Source organism: Lynx canadensis, chromosome D2 (genome assembly GCF_007474595.2).
Source record: "Lynx canadensis isolate LIC74 chromosome D2, mLynCan4.pri.v2, whole genome shotgun sequence".
Classification (NCBI taxonomy): Eukaryota; Metazoa; Chordata; class Mammalia; order Carnivora; family Felidae; genus Lynx; species Lynx canadensis.
In genome coordinates this window covers 53,030,472-53,052,430 of record NC_044313.2, presented here as the reverse complement: position 1 = coordinate 53,052,430, position 21,959 = coordinate 53,030,472, and the positions used below count along the sequence as shown (strand labels likewise).

General features: G+C 40.8%; 1 protein-coding gene and 1 long non-coding RNA gene across 3 annotated transcripts in view; both read left to right on the top strand.

Moving 5' to 3' along the window:
• LOC115526973 overlaps positions 1-4,854 on the top strand; it is a 28,252-nt gene extending 23,398 nt beyond the window's left edge. The window contains exon 3 of the long non-coding RNA XR_003972815.1: positions 4,684-4,854. This is a non-coding gene — a long non-coding RNA (uncharacterized LOC115526973). The remainder of the gene's footprint in view (positions 1-4,683) is intronic.
• A 6,160-nt stretch (positions 4,855-11,014) lies between these two features.
• VCL (vinculin) overlaps positions 11,015-21,959 on the top strand; it is a 110,275-nt gene continuing 99,330 nt past the window's right edge. Inside the window, exon 1 of one of the 2 annotated variants that reach the window (XM_030334251.1) lies at positions 11,015-11,279. In XM_030334251.1, the coding sequence (XP_030190111.1) occupies positions 11,112-11,279 (168 nt within the window). In that variant the 5' untranslated portion in view covers positions 11,015-11,111. The remainder of the gene's footprint in view (positions 11,280-21,959) is intronic. The other variant, XM_030334250.2, reaches the window with a different exon arrangement.

Here is a 21,959-nt window from a genome sequence, read left to right as displayed (position 1 = left end):
GTCGGTGGAATGTGTGACTCTTGATCTCAGGGTTGTGTGAGTTTGAGCCCCACTTTTGGCATAAAGATTACTTAAATAAAAAAAAAAAAGCAGTGGTCTTCCCACATATGTTGCTAGACTGGAAGGTCTGTCTTACTGTTTTGGTGCACTTGGCACAGTCTGGCACAGAGTAGATTCCCTATATCAATGTAGCCTTTTTGGTTGCAAGTGAAAGAAAACCCAAATCAAACTGTCTTAAACCACAAGAGGGATTAATTTGCTCAGTGTGCTGGTTAAATTTGGGTCAACTAGCCTGGGCCATGGGGTGCCTGGATATTTGGTCAAATGTTATTCGGAGTGTTTCTGTGAGAGTTTCTTGGATGAAACTAACATTTAAATTGGTAGACTCAGTAAAGCAGATTGCCCTCTAATGTGAGTGGGCCTCATCCAATCAATTGAAGGCCTGAATGAAGCAAAAAGAGTGACCCGCCCCCAAGTAAGAGAGAATTCTTTCTTTCCTCACTAATTCCTACTGGGACATTAGCTTGTTTCCTGCCTTTGGACTAAAAGTGAAACAGGGTTTTTTTTCTGGGCCTTGAGCCTGTCACCCTTTGACAGGAATTACACCATCAACCCTCCTGGTTCTCAGGCCTTCAGACTTAGACTAGAACTAAAACATTCCTCTCCTGGGTCTCCAGATTGCCAATCATCCTGCAGATCTTAGGACTTGTCTTCCTCTATAATGGCACGAGCCAATTCATTATAATAAATCTCTTTGGTTCCTACTTGCTCTGTTTCTCAAGAGAACCCTGACCAATATATTCAGTAAATGAAAAATCCTGAGGTCAGTCTGGCTGTAGGTGAGGATTGAGTCCAAAATAAAAATTTCACTGAAGACAAATTTCTCTATGTCTCTCTCACTTTTTGGTGTTGCCTTCAAATTCAAGCTCCTGTGGTGTTCCCCAGAGCTCCAAACTTTTTCCTAATGAAATCAAAATGACTGCAGATGCTTCCTGCTTTCATATCATGCCTTGAAGGAAAAAGAAAGCATGTCTTTGGTAGCTCCTACACCTGAGACCTGAGAGTCAGTCTTTCTCATGTTGGGCCAAATTGAGTCAAATACTTATTCCTGAACCAAACACTACGAGCAGGTGGATAGACAGTATTGATTGGCCCATGCTTGTCGAGAACTATCCCTGGAGCTATATTCTTGTGTATCAGAAAGGGGCAAGGACTTACATTAGGAAAATGAAAGCTTTACTAGATCTCTTAGCTTAGTTTCATTAAGGCAGAATTTATCACTTGGCTATCCTAGCTGCAGGAGAGCTTGGGTAATTTAGTATGTTTAGCTGTGTTCTGATAGGAGGAAGGATAAATACATTTTAGGTGGACAGCTAGCAGTGTCTTTTATACTAACAATAAAGAGTGGGATTACCATAATTGGTTTGGACAAAGCATAGTTCATCCCTTAGGTTTGGGTAGGGTTCCACCTTCTCTGAGCATTTTTGCTCTTCTGACAGGTTAGATTTTCCAAATGTCTCCTTAAATGTGACTGATACTTTTACATCAAGGAAGAAATGAGGTCCATGTTCCCTTTCTGAAATCTGGGTGGGCCTATCTATGTATGATTCAGGTGGGAAATGATATTTGTGATTTGCATGACTAAGTTAGAAAAGGTGATACAGCTTCTGCCTAGCTCTTGATCTCTTGAGAGATGTGCTTTTTGAAGTACTGAGTCCTATATAAGAAGTCTGGCTACCCTGAAGTAAGCGTGTTTGAGAGATAATGGTGGGGGGACCACATAGATATAGAAAGAGATTCTCTCTTTCTCTTTTCTTTCTTTCTTTTTTTAATTTAATTTTGTCTTAAATTTATTTTTGAAGGAGAGAGAAAGAGCATGAGCGGGGGAGGAGCAGAGAGAGAGGGAGACACAGAATTCGAAGCAGGCTCCAGGCTCTAAGCTGTCAGCACAGAGCCCGTCGTGGGGCTCGACCTCACAAACCGTGAGATCATGACCTGAGTTGAAGTCGGAAGTTGGACACTCAACCGACTGAGCCACCCAGGTGCCCCTCTTTTTTTCTTTCTTTCTTTCTTTCTCTTTCTTTCTTTCTTTCTTTCTTTCTTTCTTTCTTTCTTTCTTTCTTTCTTCTTTTTCTTTCTTTCTTTTCTTTTTTTTTTTTGAGAGAAGATAGAGCATGAGTGGGAGATGGGTCTAGGGAGGCAGAGAGAGAGAATCTTAAGCAGGCTCTATACCCAGCACAGAGCTTGATGTGGGGTTTGATCTCATGATGAGATCATGACCTGAGCCAAAATGAAGAATCCTATGCTTAACCAACTAAACCACCCAGGTGCCTCGAAATAGAAAGGGATTTTTGAAAGGCTCTACCATGTAAGACCCCAGTTTTTCTAATCTTCCCAGTCCAGGCATCAAACATGTGACTGAAGGAGCTTTGGAGATGACCTCAGCTGACTGCAACATTATGAGAGACTCTAAGCTAGAACTTCCCAGCCAAGCCACTTCCAAATTCCTGAGCCATAGAAAACATGAGAGAGAATAAAGGATTATTTTGGAGTAATTTATAATGTTTATTTCTTTTTGAAGGAGAGAAAGACAGAGCATGACTGGGGGAGGGGCAGAGAGAGAGGGAGACACCGAATCTGAAATAGGCTTCAGGCTCTGTCAGCACAGAGCCCAACATGGGGCTCGAACTCATGAGCCATGAGATCATGACTTGAGCCAAAGCCCGACTCTTAACTGACTGAGCCACCCAGGTGCTCCTGTTTTGGAGTAGTTTATAGACAACAATAGATAACTAATACACCTCTCCAAACTATGAGATTCTACAAACTAAGGATGAAGAAGAGAATATCTATTGGGTAGGCAAACAGTAGCATTTGCCCCTCTCATAAGTAAAAATGTGTTAAAACAATAATTCTATGTCTATAAAAATAAAAATACAAGACTATTTTTCAAAGCATTATTTACAATAATGAAAAGTTGGAGACAACTTAAATGTCCAATAAGAAGATGTTTAAATAAATTATGATTCTTGTATACTTTAAAATGGCTATAAACTATAAAAAATAAAGTTTTGGAGAATATTCAATGTCATGAGCACATGTTCTTGACATAATAATGTTGAGGTGAAAATAGCAGGAATAAAAATTGAACACTATACTTTAAAAGGGTAAATTTTATGGTGTGTAAATTATCTCAGTAAAAAATTTGTGTGAGAAAAAAATGAACACACACATAAAAATATATATGAGCAGAGAAAAGCCTGAAAGGTAATATATTAAAATGTTATTAGTAGCTATCTCTGGAGCTGAAATTTTACATAATTTTTAATAACCTTCTTTGTAGCTTTCTCACAGAGTAGAAGGTTGAAGTGCAATAAAAAAGTGAGAACACTGGAAAAATGTGAAGCTGAAAATGATTTAAATCCATACTGAATTTTTAAAAAATTGGTGAATAAAGGAAAAGATCAGGATAAGATAGTTCTATTTTTTATTTTTTGAAGAGCCTCCCTCCTGTTTTCCATAATGCCTGTACCAATTTACATTTCCAACAGGGAATAAAGATTCACTTTTCTCCACATCCTTGCCAACACTTACTATTTTTTGACTTTTTGATAATAACCATCCTAACAGATGTGAAGTGATATTTCAACGTGGTTTTGATTTGAATTTCCCTGATGATTAGTGATGTTGAGTGCCTTTCCATATACCTGTTGTCCGCTTGGATATCTTCTTTGGATAATGCAATCCCACTTCTGGTTATAAATCCAAAAGACATGAAATCTACATCTTGAAGAGATATTTGTACTCAAATTTTTTAAAAAAGTAAAAAAAAAAAAAAAAGAAAAAGAAAAGAAAGAAGGGTGATTACCAGGGGGTGGGGGGTAGTGGGAGAAATGGGGAGATGTTTGTCAAGGGTACAAACTTCCAGTTATAAAATGAATAAGTTTTAGAGACCTAACATACAACGTGATAACTATAGTTAATATACTGTATTGTATATTTCTAAAGGGTAGATTTTAAGTATTCTCACAAGAAAAAATGGTAACTATGTGAATGTGTGAAATAGCTTGATTGTAGTAATCATTTCACAGTATGAATATATATCAAAACACTACATTGTATAGCATATATGTCTGTGTGTGTGTGTGTGTGTGTGTGTGTGTGTGTGTGTGTGTGTGTTTTGTTAATTATACCTCAATAAAGTTAAGGGTAACAAAGAAGAAAAGAGAAGAGCCCTGCTGTTTTCAAAGTGATGGGGGAAGTGGTTGTGGTTTTGGGTGGGGGTGGAGTGTGGTGTACATGTAGCATTTGGGGAAGAAAGGAAGAACTACTGATTGAGCCACTGTGTGGTTCTGATGTGGGGACAGTGTGGGGAAGAGGTTGGTGAGATGGTATAAACAGAGAAGGTACATCTGTGTGAGTTGGGGGATGTATAGTGTGCGTGTAAATTGTAGATTTACCAAAGTGGGCGTGAAGTATACTAGAGAGTATTGAGAAGGTATAAGCCAATCCTCATGCCCATAACTGACATAGAGCAGTCTGAAAACTAATTAGGAGAGCATAGAAACTAAACTAAACAACTAAATACAGAAGACTTAGATTTTATACCCAGCTCTCTCCCTAATTAAAATTTCCACATATTGTATTCATACTGACAGTTGCTACTATGTCTCAATTTCCCAGTCTGTGTAATAAAAGAGAGCTGTACTTCCTGTTTTTCACGTAACCTGGAGAACTGCTACGGACTTAGAAGAATTTAAAGCTTCCCATGCCATGGGGCAATGTGTGAAATAATTGCCATCATCAAAAACTCTTCCTCTGGGGCACCAGGATGGCTCAGTCAGTTAAGCGTCCGAGTCTTGATTTCGGCTCAGGTCATGATCTCACAATTCGTGAGTTCAAGCCTCGTGTCCAGCTCTGCACTGACAGTGTGAAGCCTGCTTATGATTCTCTGTCACCCTGTCTCTGCCTCTCCCCCACCCTCTCTTTCAAGATAAATAAATAAACATTAAAAATAAAACTCTTCTTCAATTATTTTTTACCGAGAAATGCTAAATTTTTACATATCTTACAATGTACCCTGTCATTAGTGGCCTTCAGACTAATTATATGGCAGAGCGATGTTGAGCCAGCTGCAACCACGAGCAAATGTCACACAGTCCTTAACCTCTGCAGGTTATAATCTTGTGGAAATTTATCTTTTCATTCTTATCTTTGAGCCATGTGAACATTCACTTTAGTCTGATGACACTAGTCCCCCTCATCCAAAGCTTCAACTTGGGGGTTTTCAGTGATCTACAGTCCACCGTGGCCCCGAAGCAGCTGCTCTTCCTTCTGACAGACATCAGAAGGGCAATAGCAGCCTACACTTCATCACAGCGCCTATGCCCTTCACCTCATTTGTCCCATCATGCAGGCATTTTATCATCTTAGAGCATCACAAGAAGAAAGGTGAATATCGCACGGCAAGATATTTTGAGAGAAAGACCATAGTCGCAAGCTTTTATTATAGTATATTGTTGTAATTGTCCTCTTTTATTATTAGTTATTGTTGTTAATCTCGTACTGTGCTTAATTTATAAATCAAACTTTATCATAGGAAAAAAAACAGTGTATATACGGTTCGATACCATCTGCAGTTTCAGGTATCCACTGAGGGTCTTAGAATGTACTCTCCTGTGCATAAGGGTAGCTACTATAATTTAATCATGTCCCAGAACATGCTGCCACCTCTAGGTGCCTTCCTAACCAAACATTCTTCCTTTGCAGCTACATTGATTTCACTGTCCCATAAACTCTTTTTTATCCTTAGGTCCTTATCGTGATCTCTTCCTGCTTGGTACATGACAACATGGTCTTCACCACATTATTTGTGACTTAGTTTCTTAGTCTAGTGTAGGCTGTGAATTACCTTTGTTAATATTTTCCTCGTGCTGACTTTGTGCTAAGCCCTTTCCATTAAAAAAGGTCCAAAAGATTACTATCCCTATTTTAGAGATGAGAAAACCAAAGCTTTGTAACTTGCCATGTGTCAAATTGGAACAGTGTGGCTAAGTGCCCAGCTATAAATCTGGGGTTCTATTACTGTGGAGAAAGAGCAGAACAAGTATGGGGGACATTTAGCAGTCTCTGTAATAGGAGAGAAATGTAAAGTGGTCATGTAATAAAAGGGCAATTGTGATAAGTTTTAAGAAGGAAAAAGGGTTTGTATAAATAGTTCATGCCAGGGTTTTGTGGTGGGAAGTCATATAGAAAGGACTAGTAGACCTTGGGGGCGCCTGGGTGGCTCAGTCGGTTGAGTGTCCTACTTCGGCTCAGGTCATGATCTCACAGTTCATGGGTTCGAGCCCTGTGTTGGGCTCTGTGCCGACAGTTCAGAGCCTGGAGCCTGCTTCAGATTCTGTGTCTCTCTCTCTCTCAAAAATAAACATTAAAAAAAAAAAAGAAGTAGACCTTGAAGGTAGGTGCATTAGTATTCTATTGCTATGTAACAAGTTACCTCACAACACTCATGTTCATCTCACAATTGTAAATGTCAGATGTTTGTCCTTCATGGTGTGGCTGGGTTCAGTGTTCATTATCACATTCTGAAATCAAGGTATCCAATGGACTGAGTTCTCATCTGGGGGCTCTGTGGGAAAATCTGTTTCCGAGATCATTCTCCTCCTCCTCCTCCTCCTCCTCCTCCTCCTCCTCCTCCTCCTCCTTCTCCAGAGGGAGAAAGAGCATGAGCACGTGAACAGGGCAGGGGCAGAGAGAGAGAGAGAGAGAGAGAGAGAGAGAAAGAGAGAATCTTAATCTTAAACAGGCTCCACACTGGGTGTGGAGGAGGGGCTCAATCCCATGAGCCTGGGATCACGACCTGAGCTGAAGTCAACACTTGGATGCTCAACCAGCTGAGCCACCCAGGCACTCCCCCAAGATCATTCTACCTGTCAGAATTTAGTTCCTTGTAGCTGTGGGAATGAGGTCTACATTTCCCTGTTGTCAGCCAGGGTCTACTTGCAGTTCCTAGAGGCAGCCTGCATTCCTTGACATGTGACCTCTTGCATCTTTAATCTATCCACAGCTTGTTAAATCCTTCCTGTGGTTCTAATCTTTAACTTCCTCATGACCAGCTGAAGAAAACTCTTTGCTTTAATGGGGCTAATATGGGCACCTGGGAGGATCAGTTGGTTAAGCGTCCAACTCTTTTTTTTTTTAAATGTTTATTTATTTTCGAGACAGAGAGAGACAGAACATGAATGGGGGAGGAGCAGAGAGAAAGAGGGAGACACAGAATCCGAAGCAGGCTCCAGGCTCTGAGCTGTCAGCACAGAGCCCGACGCAGGGCTCGAACTCATGGACCGAGAGATCATGACCTGAGCTGAAGTCAGATGCTTAACTGACTGAGCCACCCAGGTGCCCCAAGCGTCTAACTCTTGATTTCAGCTCAGGTCATGATCATGGTTCGTGGGATCAAGCCCCGAATCAGGCTCTGCACTGACAGAGCAGAACCTGCTTGGCATTCTCTCTCTTTCCCTCTCTCTCTGCCCCTCCCCTTCTCATGTTCTCTCTCTCTCTCAAAATAAATAAATAAACTTAGAAAAAAAGGACTGATGTGATTAGGCCAGACTTGCCTGGATAATCTCCTTATTTTAAGGTCAACTGTGCTATATAACATCACCATGTAGATAAAATCCATTACATTTGCCGTTCTGAGGATTATACCAGGGATAGGAAATCTAGGCAGACATCTTAGAATTTTACCTACCACAGTAGATAAGACTTAGACAACCAGAGAGAGGTTTTAGTTGGAAAAGAAATATAGGCAAAAGCTGAAAAGAAAAATTCCACCAGCAATTTTGTGACTGTTATGACTGCTCCAATCATAGTAACAGCTCCCTTTTCCTGAGGGTCTCCTAGGTGCTTTACACAAATTCATTTAACAATCCTTACATCAGCTCTATAAGGGTGGTATCATTCTACTTTTACAAAGACAGAAATTCAGGGAGAGAGAAGAAAAGCTACTTGTCAGAGTTCTATCCCAATCGAATTGTGAAGCTGGGATTATGGCTTGAACTCTAGATGACTCCAGCTTTGTGCTCTTTGCACTATTTAACCCACCTTTCTGTGGGTCTGGATGAGGAAGGAGAAGGCAAGGAGGTTGGTCTGAACACAGACTGTGGAGGACGTTGACGTTAACATAGGTTAAAAGTTGCCATGGAAGATTTTGGATGGTGTGCATGAGTGTGGGGGAGGAGGTGGACAGACGTGGACACGGATGTGGATGGAGGGGAGCATGTGGCTTGGACATCCCATGTGGTATTTTAGGGAGGTTAAATATGGTTAGTCTGGAGTAGCCTGGAGTATAAAATTGGAGGCAGGGATGATATAGTTAGAAGTCTATTGCATGATTAAGTCTCTGAGTCTTGCTGCTGATTTGCAGGAAATACATGGGCCAGAAGAAAGTGTTAAACTACACTTAAGTATATAATTATTAAAGTGGGGGCAGAGTAAGGATTACAGAAAAAAGATCATATGTAATTCCATTGCCCATATATTACTATTACTATGTGAGATAATAAGCAGAGAAAACAGCTTTGGTAGCTGTGGTAGACTAGACAAAAATGTTATTAGTTTTGTAGAGAGGATCCATCAGGCAAGGGAGTTCCTGCGAGCTGTTTAGTAATTAAGAGTTAGTCGTGGTCAGACTAACATGGTTACTAGCTGTGTAACTAGGGTCAGGTTCACAGGCTGGGGTGGTTGCACAGGGCCCTGCACTCATAAGAGCTTCACATTTGAGGTGTAATGCTCGTGGGTTATTGTCTTAATTTTTATAGTTTTATCTTTGAGGGGCCTCTGGGTGGCTCAGTCAGTTAAGAGTCTGACTTCGGCTCAGGTCATGATCTCATGATTCGTGAATTCAAGCCCCATATCGGTTGTCAGCGCAGAGCCCGCTTCTGATCCTCTTTCCTCTTCTTTCTCTGCCCCTCCCCCACTCGTTCTCTCTTTCTTTCTCTCTCTTTCTCAAAAAAAATAAAAAATAAAAAAAAAAAAACCCAACTTTATCTTTGAGTTTGTATTTTACAAGTCCAATGAGACAATGGAGCACACATCGGGGGTTTGGAATCTCCACTTTTGCACGGTCCTGTCTCTCACCACCTCCTCTGGATGGGTTTTAGGCAGCCTGCTCCCCCAGCCTCTTGGTCCCCTGCCCCCACTGACCTTTTCTTCCCCACTCCTGTCCAGTGACCACAGCTGATTTCTGTTCTGCCTTAGGCAGGATTCCATGTGGGCCCCCCCATAGTATCTAGGGGTGAGGGATTATGGTGGCCATTCCCAACTCAAGCTATCAGGGCCACAGCATGTTTGAGAGCTGTTAGGTGGCCATGGGTCTCTTTCCCTCCCTTGATCCAGTTACTTAGTGAGTCTCAGTGTTGAGGTAAAGATGTCTTTTGAGGTCACCCATCTGCTGAGGGTTGTGGAGGAAGGCCTATTGGAAGGGAAGATGCCTGGCTTGGTTTCCTTACCTTTAGCCGGTCCTAGGTGAAACTTCAGATGAACGACAGAGCTTCAGTTTCCTTATCTGTAAAATGGGGGAGAATAAAGTAGTATAAACTGCATATACCTCAGTTTGAATAAGGGTTTATACAGTGCCTAGAACTTATAAAGTATAAATAAATGTTAGCTTAAAATAGATATAGAATTCTGTGACCTATAAGGATATGGAAGTAGTAGCCAAACAGTGACGATATTATGAGAAGAAAAAAATGCAGGATTTGGCAACATGCAGAGTAGAAATAGGGGATATATATTACCAGACAAAAATAGCTTCAAAAATTGCACAGGAAAACACACATAGTTTAGCCTCTTGGAAAATGTGGGACCTTGAGAAATAATTTCATTTGACTTGAGGAATGTCAGCTTGGTGGTATTAGTGAAAGTGTTACCTTGGAATGGGAAAGTTTGGGTGAAAGAGAATCAGAGATATATTCACAAGATGTCTTTAATATAAAGTGTGCTGTGAGAGGAATAGGTAATTTGGTTGTATCAAAATGTAAAACTTTTGATAAAACTTTTTCATTTTTACTTCCTTTCTAGGTTTCTGTCCTAGATATTTACACACGTGCACAACACAATGCTGGTCATGCAGAATTGTTTTTTGATACTGACAAACAGAATTTAATCTAAATGTCCACTAGTAGGAAATTGGTTATATAAATTGTTTGATTTAATGCAATGGAATACCATGCAGCCATTAAAAAAGAATGAAGTTAGACCTATATTTATCAATGATGAAAGATAACCAGGGGATTTTAATTAGGGGGAAAAATATCAAATTCCAGGAAAATGTTTAATCCCACTTACTTAGAAAATATACATGTACAAGAAAATGAATACCCAAAAGTCTAGAAGGCTACACATTAAACTATTAACAGTGAAAATCTCTGAGGGAGTGGGTGGAGTGTGTGTGTGAATGAATGGGGCACTCATGTTACATGTGCATTCCTGTTATATGAATGTTTTACCAAAAATATTTCCACGTATTACTGAGAGGAAATGGAAAGAGTATTTTGAGGGAACTGTGCGAAGGGAAAAGTTGAGGAGGGGGCGGGGAGACCCTGATCTCTTGGGACTCCAGAGCCGCGGGAGGTGAGGAGACCCCGCCCCGCTGAGGTGATTCTGCAGAGGGGCGGAGCTCTGCAGAGCCCTGGCGGGAGGTGGCTCCTGGGGGCGGGGCTGCTGATTCCAGCCGCACGCTCCGCTCCCACCATGCCCTTATAAGGAGCGCCCCGCGTTAGGGCTCCGGAATCCGGTCGCAATCCCTGCGGCTCAGCCCCAATCCCAGGCCCCTCCCTTGGGAATGGGGGCGGGGCGGGTTCTTGGCGGCGCGGTGGCGAGGGCGGAGCATCTTGAAGTGGGACCAATAGGAGTGGCGGACCCGGTCTGAATGGTGCTGCCATTGGGCGCGGCTACATGAGAGGGCGGGGCGCCCGCGGGGCTGGTTACGCCGAGGGAAGCCCCGACTCCGTAGTTGCTGCTCGCAGTCGGTTTCTTTGCCGGTTCCCGGCCCAGCCGTTCCCAATTCTCTGTAGCCAGCGGTTCGCCGCCTCCTGCTTGCCGCCGCGATGCCGGTGTTTCATACGCGCACGATCGAGAGCATTTTGGAGCCGGTGGCGCAGCAAATCTCCCACCTGGTGATCATGCACGAGGAAGGCGAGGTGGACGGCAAAGCCATCCCTGACCTCACCGCGCCGGTGGCCGCTGTGCAGGCGGCAGTCAGCAACCTTGTCCGGGTGAGCGCGCTAGGCCTGGAGTGGGGAGCGGGGTGAGGAGACATTCCAATGGCTCCCCTTTGCCGGCTTGCTGCCTGTGGCTTTGCGCGTGGGTTCTGCAGCCAGATGGCCGTGGGTTCTAATCCCAGTCCCCCCACTCTGTGACCTTGAGCGAGCCCCTATGCTTCTCTGGGCCTCAGTTTCTTCATCCATAAAATGGGGGCAATCATAATAATGCCTGCCTTGCGGGTTTGTTGTGAAGATTCAGCGAGGTGGTATTTGTAAAGTGCCTAGCGCAGCTTGTGACCCACAGTAGGCGCTCAGTAAAGGATAGTTTTTAGGGTGTCTGATGGCCCCTTTCACTCAGCAGGCTGTCGCCCCTCGCGTTGACAGTCTTGCTCTCAGTTCCTTCTTAGGCCTCCCCAGTCTGGCCTATGTGCGGGCGCGCTCCCCTGCCTTTCCTTCGAGGGATTCTTATTTGAGCGGCCTTGTTCACCTTTCTAATACTTTTGCCCCTCACCCGGAGACCTCCCTCACCCACCACTCTTTCCCCTCGCGCTCCCCGAGTCGGGCTCTTTTGTCTACTTGTCTTACTTGCCACTCGTCTCTCGATCTCCTCCTTCCTTCCTAGGCATTTCTACTTCTGCTCACACCTCTGGCACTCTCAAACACCGGGTAATTTCTTTATATTTGTTTATGCAATAATTCATGACCCCGAGTCCCTTTTCCACTTTTGCTTCACCCTGCGGCCTTTCATTTTATTCCCTCCCGTGGAGATTTCCACCTGGCTTTACCTGCTGTCAAACGGCTTCCTCCTTCTGGGGCCTTTCTAGACTTGGGGGCCCTCCTCCTCCGCCCCTCCTCCGGGCAGGAAGCAAGATGGAGTGTTGGGAGAGGCCTGTGGAATCTGGGATCTGCGGCCCCTGCCGGAGAGAGGCCCCTGCCGGAGAGGAGAACGGGGCGTCTCCTCCCCAACCCACAACTTTGCTGGGTGGCTGAGTGGCCCTGCAGACCTCTGTAGCCCACAGCTGTGACTAATAACAGAGGTGGTTCTTAGGGGAGGCGGAGCTCACTTCTGAAATGGGAAAAGAGGTGCTGTGACCAGCCTCCTAACATTTCCCTGACTAATATCACACTTCTTTCCCACCCTGGGTGGGTGACTCACTCAGACCCCTGCTGCCTCTAAGGGACAACTTTGGAAAAAGTTCATACTGTTCCCCCACTGAGCTGTGTAAATAGTGTATGTCAGGGTAGTTGGCAGCTTGGGAGGCAAGTGTGGGTCTGGGTGGGGCTTGGTTTACTTGTCTGATTAGAGCACTGTAATGTACTAGTGGCACTTTAGCCGCTGAAAGTCTACCTCAGTCTTTAGGGGTCCTTCTCAGCCAGTTCAAGAGACTGATAATTAGGAAGGGGGGGGACCCCACCGACTAAATTCCTCAATTTCGTTCTGTATAGATTTAGTAAGAATCTATTCAGTAAGAATGCAGTATTCATTCAGAATATCTAGTTCTATATTGTTCTTGTTCTTTTTGTAACTAATTTTAATCTAAGACTCCAGAGTACATTCTTAAGTAGTGTTGTCTAACATGGCTGCATTCCAGACCTCCATTTTTCAACAAATAGGAAACAATGTAAAGAGACAGAGTAATAGTGTCCCCCCATGGAATACTTCAGGAAATGAAATCTTAAAACCACATGTTGCACTTGGAACAGAGCTAGTTTAGTCTAGGGGTTGATATCTGGTTAGGCTATTTAGAGAAAAGTTATTTATGAGCTTCATTGCATGAATTAATAAGAAGTGAATGCTGCCTAGGGAGCATTGTAATAAATCAGTGGTTCTCAGGTTGGGGTGTGCATCAGAATCACTAGAGGGGTTTTTAGGAATAAAGTTGTCCAGCTCCCATCTCAGACTTAACTGAGGAGCCTTTCATGGGGTAGTCTCAAGGCCTTTGTATTTTTCAGAAGCTTCATAGTTGGTTGTGATACACCCTTAGTTAGGAAACACTGCAAAGGTATCATGAGACAAATACAAAAGAAATAAGGCCAGTCATGAGCTGAAAAAAAAAATACATATAGTTGCATCCCAACACATACAAAGAAAGGGACTTGAGGTTGGTGGTACATCTGAATTAGCAAAGAGAAAGTTGGGAGGATTGTGCTGATAGTTAAAATGAACAAAGGTACTGGTAAGTCATTTCCAGGTTACAACAAGTATATTGTCTGGACTAGCTCAGGAAGTAAGTTGGAGAGAAATTAGAGACGAAGTCAGTGTATGACATATGGCAGTTAAACAGAAGGCCTTATCCAGTCATCTTATCCAAGATGAACAAAGACAGTGGGAGGGAGGAGTGGATGAGAATAGTTTTTGAGGGAGACTGTATAGGTTGTGTTCTCTGGAGGCCAGGGGACCTATCCATTGCGTGGAATTCTCAGTGCCAGCTGTGGCCCTTATATATATGCTACTGAGTGTTGTGATGAATTGTGTACATGTGTCAAGTTCTCAACTAGGTTGTGTCTGGAGAATGGGCCTCACAGGATGGCCCAATAAGTATTGCTGAAGGAAAGAAGGAACTGTAGGAGAGGAGATAAATTAGGAGAACTTTTAAGTTGGCTGGTCATGAAAAAATTGAGGACCTGGACTTTGAGTGTGGCAGCGAAAATGGAGAAGGAGTTAACTAGAAATATAGTAGAGGAAGAGTTAGTGGAACTTGATACTGGCGTCCTCAGGTTTTGCTAGGAAAAAACGTTGTGTTACTATAAAATAATGAAACTGATTTTTGAACAAATATTCTGGAATCTATATAATTCAGGCTTCTTTCATTTACCTTGGGAAGTTATATCTTTATTCCAGTTCTTCTGTTTGAGAATTTCTCTCAGATTATTTACATATATGTGTCAAATTAGTCCAGAAAATTTTATCTGCGGTGGGCATTCCTTAGCCCTACTATTTTATGTGTCGTTCTTGAGTCCAAGTGCCTTTTGGACATTTCCACAATGAAAGTTTACCAGATGAAGATGAACTTCTTGATTGTTAAGCATAGTCACTCACTTATCAAACAGGTGTTTATTGAGACTCCCTTTTAATGTCAAAGCAGTAAGTATGATTCTGGGCAGAATAAGTATAATACTAGATTGAAAGTCCCAAGTGACACTAAGGAAGTGAAGTACTGTGAAAGTTCAGAGGAAGGTGAGGTTACTTTCGGTGGGAGAATAGGGAAGGCTTCAAGGAGGATGTAGCATTTGAGACAGCTGGAATTTGAACATTTAAACATGTGGTAAGAAAGCATCCTAAGTGGAAAGAATGACCCAAACAGAGGCATAGAATTATTGAGAATCTGAGGACCAAGTTTAGACGTAGGGCATCATTAAGGTGACTACTTTTGGAGGGGTAAGACTCATTTGGAGTTGTAATTTCAAGTATATTTGTTAAACAGAAGTAGTCCGGTCACTTTTAATACCTATCTTATTGCAACTGAGTTATCATTTTTACTCCACACTTAGGGAGGGGTAAGATGGGAGTATTTATTTGCATGTCCTTTTTTTCAGGATCCTGAGGAGGACCATGTTTTAAAAACAGTTTTGTTGAGATGTAATTCACATACCATACAATTCCCCCATTTAAAGTGTACAATTAGGTGTTTTTTAATATATTGACAGAGTTGTGTAACCATCACTGCAATCTAATTTTAGAAAGTTTCTATCCCGTCAAAAAGAAACCTCGTACCCATCAGCAGTCACTCATTCTCTTGATCCCCCACTTTCTCAGGCCTAGACAACTACCAGTCTACTTTCTGTCTCTGTGGATTTGCCTATTTGGACATTTTATGTTAACGGAATCATAAAATATATGGTCTTTTGTCTCTGACTTCTTTGACTTTGCATAATGTTTTCAAGGTTCATCCACAGTGTAGCATAGTATGTATCAGAACTTCATTCCTTTTTGCTGCTGAATAATATTCCATTGTATAGAATAAGGCCATTTTAAACATAGAGAGTGATTCTAATGTAATAAAAAAACAAAACAAGGAAGAGGTGCTGAGACAAAGAAGGGTGGGAAACGAAAAACAGAGGAGGGGTAAGAATTTCCAAGGGTGGGATTCAATGAGCAGTGTGAAAAAGTCAGAAGTCTTAGACTGCCTGTTTTGTAGCATGGCATATAAATTTTTCTTTTTTTCCCACTGAAGTGGCCCATAGAAATCTGTCAGTCTTTGTGATCATATGGTCATGGTAGTTTTATTAATGGGACTTCAGACACTTTGCCTTCTCCATTGCATCTGAGGGCATGTGTTGTAACTCCTCCTTGGGCTCATGAAATATTTATTTTGGGAGTTTTTGTGGCCTTGACTTTTATGAGCCTCACCCATATATTATACCCTGTTGAGACCAGCTATGGTACAAATAGCAGGATTGTCTTTACTTTAAACTGATACATGGGAAAGGCCGTTCTGCTCTTAAAAAAAGATCAGCAATTAATTTTGTCATTTGTAAATTATCATTAACATCGGAAATTATTTTTGCTCTAATTTTTTTTTGGTTGATGTTAGATTTATTTCAGTTAAGATAAATAACGGGGGTGCCTAGCTGGCTCAGTTGGAAGAACATGCAACTCTTGATCTCAAGGTTGTGAGTTTGAGCCCCACATTAGGTATAGAGATTACTTGAAAAAAACAAAATCTTAAAAAACAACAACAACAATGGTGATAGGCCTGTGGGTGATTTTTTTCTTCTTCATATTTTCCTGTATTTTCCAATTTTTAAAATGAGCATATAATTCCTATATTAAGGAAAAAATAAAGGGAATAATAACATTTGTGTAATCCTTCATAGTTAATAAAATACTTTCTTTTTTTTTTAATGTTTATTTTTGAGAGAGAGTGAGTGGGGGAGTGGCAGAGAGAGGGGGAGACAGAGGCTCTGAAGTGGGCTCTGTGCTGACAACAGAGAGCCTGATGTGGGGCTCAAACTTACAAACTGCAAGATCATGACCTGAGCTGAAGTTGGACGCTTAACCGACTGAGCCACTCAGGTGCCCCAATAAAATACTTTCATATGCGGTATCATAGTAATCCATTAAGGTAGGTATTGCGATGGTCCTGGTTTTATAGATGAGGATACTATATAGATCAGAGAAATTAAGTAACCTGCCCACAGTGGCACAGCTAGTTAGTGGTATAGCTTGAACCCAAACTCTGTTTTTCTTCCTCTGTATCCTTTGCTTTCTCTACTCCACTATTCTGTGTCCACTTAGAGCAAAGTTGTTAAATATCAGTGGAAGTTTTCCACCTAGAGTCTGAAACAACGAGAATGCTGTTAGTCATAGAGTTTCCGTTTGTCCTGGGCCTGGCAAGGTTATCTGTTTAAAACCTTTTTTTGGCATGGCCTGCATGACGGGCCTATGTGAAAAGAATGACGTGAAGGTATGGTTCTGTTTCACAGTAACATTTGATTTTGCAGCATTTCTTTAAAAAAAAAAAAAAGAGTAGATATAGATCAGCACCAGAAGTATTTATGCCTGCAAAACAGATAAAGGCTTTTTATAGTATATATGCCTGCTCAGATTGAAAGCCTATTACAACTAATAGTATTTAAAGTAGTTTTGTAGGATTTCTGTATTTAAATAGTATTTGAAGTAGTTTGTGGACTCTTTGGGGAATCATGAACTTTCATTTGAAAAATGAAGGGGTGTCTGGGTGACCTAGTCAGTTAAGCGACTGACTCTTGATTTTGGCTCAGATCATGATGTTACAGTTCATGAGTCTGCACTGGGCATGGAGCCTGCTTAAGATTCTCTTTCCCTCTATTGCTCATACTTTCTCTCTCTCTTTCTGGAAAAAAAAAAAAAAAAGAAAAATGAAAAACTATGGATCAAAAGAGATAAATGGATGGGACAGGTCGTGAACTTTGTTCCAATAATACTTAACATTTACTCATGTGATTGAGAGAACTGGAGAGTTTTGAAGATTATAATGTTTCTACAACTATGGTTTTAATTTTAATAGGGCCCCAATTTAAATATTTGTGTATCTACGTAGTAGAAAGTTGGGCCTTTTTTTTTTTTTTTAAGTTTATTTGTTTATTTTGAGGGAAAGAGAGAACATGAGCAGGGGAGGGGCAGAGAGAAAAAGAGAGAGAGAGAGAGAGAGAGAGAGAGAGAGAGAGAGAGAGAATCCCAAGCAGGCTCCACTGTCAGCGCAGAGACCCTTGCAGGCTCCATCTCACAAACCACGAGATCATGACCTGAGGCAAAATCAAGAGTCTGCCGCTTAACTGATTGAGCCACCCAGGTGCCCTGAAAGTTGGGTTTTTCTAAAGCTTTTGTATAAATAGCACTAGTATAACTCTAAGTGGACAGAATAAAGGTTAGAGTAAAAGTCCTATGGTATTAACCACAGTGTCTTAAGTTGGCTTCTGTTACAGACCAGGAATAAGGGCAGCATTAAGGCAACTACTTTAATGGGGATGGGACTTATTTGGATTTTAATATTTCTTGTATATTTGTTAAAAAAGTGGTTTCATCATTTTATATACTTATTTAATGATTAGCCACTTATACACATATAAAATGCTTATGCTTCATATGTATCAAAACTGAGAAGGTCATTTTTATTCCTGGTCTTCTCCTCCAGTTCAGCATGGCATGTGTATACTCTCCTGTGACATTCATCACACTTAGTCAATGTTTGTTTTCTCCACTAGATTATAGGTTCTCCAATGGCAGGGACCATGTCTGTTGTGTTCATTACTTTATTTCTAGTGTCAAGCTGTGACCATAGGTGTGCAATATAATTTTCTTTTAACTAAGTGAACATGTACATAGCATTTCTTTCTTATGTGAAAAATATTGTAATAAAAATTTTGTGCAATGTATATTTTTCATCCCCAGCTTTGAAGCATCTGATGTAGCCAAATTTGAACAGTTGCAGTGAATTTATAGTGGGCTTTGTCTGAAACAAGTAGAATATGTATAAGAGGAAGGAACGAATGGCTAGCTGCCCATTGGTTGAGATAACAAAAGTGTTCAGGCTATTTTGGGTTGTGGTTCTCTGTTTCAGAGTCATTTCAAGTACGCAGGCCACTTATTAAATTCATAATGTGAGAACATGTTCCTAACTGAAAATGGCATTGGGATCTTGCATTCTTTTTAAACTGCAATGTCTTTTTAAAATTTAACAATTTAGACCTGGTATTGATATATTATTTGGAGGCCTGCAGGTTACAGCATAGTATCATACTATGGGTCATGAATTCCTCTGTCTTCTCTCTCTACTTCAAACCAATTTGTGTTTCCCTGGATATAAATACAAATTAAACTATATATAGATGCACCAGTTCTTATTGTTTTTCACCGTTAAAAAACAAACAAACAATACCTCAACTCCTTTAATTCACTTTCCTGTTTAAGAATTTGCAAGGAAAGGGGTGCCTGGGTGGCTCAGTCGGTTAAGCGTCCACCTTTGGCTCAGGTCATGATCTCACAGTTCATGGGTTCCAGCCTTGCATTGGGCTCTGTGCTGACAGCTTAGAGCCTGGAGCCTACTTCAAATTCTGTGTCTTCCTCTCTCTGCCCATTTCCCGCTCATGATCTATCTCTCAAAAATAAATAAATGTTAAAAAAAAATTTGCAAAGAAAAGTGAGGAGACCCAGTCTGTTATAATATCCCAAGACTTTGTCATGTGCCATTGAAGAGCCATGATGTACTTTACTGCTTGTTTCAGTAAGTGTGGAATGAGATGATTTTAAAATAATGGGCTAGATCCTGAAAGAACTAATCTTGACATACTATTTAAAGATATGGGGGCTTTAGTCTGATTAAATCTATTTAGGTATGAGCAATATGTGCAGACAAAGAGATAGGTAGGGTATGAGAGAGTAATGGATAAAAGGGAACTTGTATAATTAGACATAGGAAATTGGGGATTTGTTGCTTTCTTTCCAGTCGCTTGGTAGATTTTGTGTCCTTGTATATTGGGTCATCAGTCTGATGATTGATTTGTGGTTTTTCTTATCCCTCCCACCTGCCCCGCCCCCTCCCTTAGGGTATTTCCTTTAGATTGTTGGTTTCTGGAGGGCAAGAATGGGGCTATATTCTTGGTATTTCTGGTGCTGTTCTTATCCTAGTCCCTTGCTCATGGTATTCCTTCCACAAGTGTGTTGTGCTTTGATAGTTGCTATCCCAGCTAGTCATTCTAATGAGGATAGCTCACTATCTTTTGCCTCCCTTGGAAGGCATGGTGATTCTCTTTTCTTGCCTTCAAATGTTGCTATATACAAATGGCTATGTAATCAAAGAGAAAAACAAAGATTCATAAATGATATTATATTCTGTTGTTACGTATTTGGACTTTTAGATTTCAAAAAATTTTGTTACTTCTACTAGAAGTCAGCTTATTGGATTGGTATGAGTGTGGGATTTTTATGTGTATAGAGGATGAGAGGTAGTGAATCTTAGAACTAAAAATGTTTTACAAATATTGTCAAGTTGCAGAAAATAGAATCTTTGGCCCCTAGAGAATTTCCCACCGATAAGATTTCCAGTCAAATGACTTTTAAGAGGAAAGTGGCTGAATTTCATTGCAGCTGGCCACAATCCAAGTAAAAGTTATTCCTTCTTTTGAAATAAGTTTACCTTATTCCCACAAGTAAGCTTTCTGTGAAGAAAGAGGAATAGCACATTTGTTCTTAGAGTTGAGAGGTGAGGGACCTCTATTACCTAGCTCCCTATATTTTAAGCCTTCTTTCTTTGTTCAGTGCATCTCTGAAGAATTGGTTTTATCTGTAAGGTAGACAACCTGTTTTTATATATACAGTTAAAGTGGATAAGGATATATGAATGGCGGCATAATTCTTACACAGAAAAAAATCAAGTCTACTAACACTTAAATATCTTATCTTTGCTCTTCTCCCCAAAGAACAAAATTATTTATCAGACCCTTGTTATGCACCTTGCTAGGTGTCCTGAGTGATAGTAGGATATGTAAGATATGGTCTCTGGCTTCAAGTTGTTAAAATACAGATGAAATTTATAATCTTAGAAAATATTTATCTTATCCATGTCCTCTCCACCAGTGAAATTGTTTGCAGAATTTAAGTTACCCATTTTAAGGGGTTGTGCGCTAGTACTGTAAATGCTTTATTTCTTGGAGCCACGGAGAAAATATGAGTGGACCAGCAGCAGAGTGAGCAGGTGGTGGGCCTCATAGTGAGGAAAAGACCTTTGAGCATTGGCCTCAGCTGTTGTCTTCTTGTGGTACTCCAGACACACTGGGTTTTCATTTCCTCCAAAGCACAGTGCTGTTCCTCTGCTTGAACTACTTTTCAGTGCTTCTTTATTTGGGCAATTTCTACCAATCCTCAACTTCCATATTAAATGCCAGTGTTTTAGGGACACCCTCCCTGACTTTATCTCCAGAACTAAGTTAGGTCTGTCTATCATATGATTTCTATACTTTTTTCCTTATTTTGCTTATCACAATTGTAAGTAATTATCTGTGTGATACTTAACATCTTTCTCCCCACTAGAGGCTTAAGGAGCAAATACTGGTTCTGCTGTGTTTGCCCCAGAATTTTCAGCACCCATCATAGTGCTTGCACATAGTAGAGTCTTGAAGAATACTTGTGGAATGAACAAATGGGAAGACCATGTGCTGCTTCCCTACCAAAACTGTTTTATGTTTTTTTGGAAAAATATATATCATGCTGTGGGTGAATCTTGGTGAGGTTTAGCTGCCAATTAGGAAAGTAGCTGTAAATTTTTGCTTAGCACAGGGCATTGCATGTAGTAGGACCATCTAATTCCTGTTTCCTGAATGAATCAATTCCAGGCATAAAGTCCTGGGGTGAGGTGGGAATAATCCTGTCCAACATAGGAAGATGCAGAATTTGTTAAGTGTAAATAAAACTATAACATGGATTTGAAATTCTCGATTAGTTTTAGTGCTTTGCAAATAAACAGAATAGACAAGTTTGGCAAAATGCATCTAGTATGAGTTAGCAAATACCAAAGTCAGACTTTAGATAAAGATACAAGGTAAATCAGGATACAAACTTGACAAGAATCTTGGAAAGCAGTAGGGTATAATGGTTAAGAGTAAAGACTCCAGAGCTAAACTCCTTGGTTCAAATCCCACTATTGATTGATACCTCTGAGGTATGTAAATTGGGGAAATTATTTAACCTCTATTTCTCATGGTCCTCCTCTGTAAAATAAAGCTAATCATAATACTACCTGACTCATCATGTGTTATTGTGAGGATTAATGAATTCATAAAAATGTTTAGAACTATGCCTGTCATATAGTTAAGAGCTCAATGAGTGTTAGATATATTAAGATATTTTCCATAATTTTTAAGTCATATTTTAAAATGTTAGTCTAATGAAAAGGCAGTGTTGATTCTTTTTTTTTTAATGTCTAAGCATAACTTCTAACTTTTGCTTAACAAGGCAAAGTGCCAGTGAAAGCTTTCAGTAGAATTCCATATGTTGTGGAATATACAGTTTTACCAACTGTGGGGAAAATATCACTCACAGTTTAGGTGCCTGAGCTTTGATTGCCATTTCCTCATGATTGAATCAAACATCTAAATTTTTGATTGATAACTCCTTTGGAGCAATAGTGAAGGGAAAAGTAAAGTACCCCCCCCCCTCTATATTTGTCCCCCCAATTTAGAATCAAGAAATGGAGCTTAGGATTTGGTATTTTA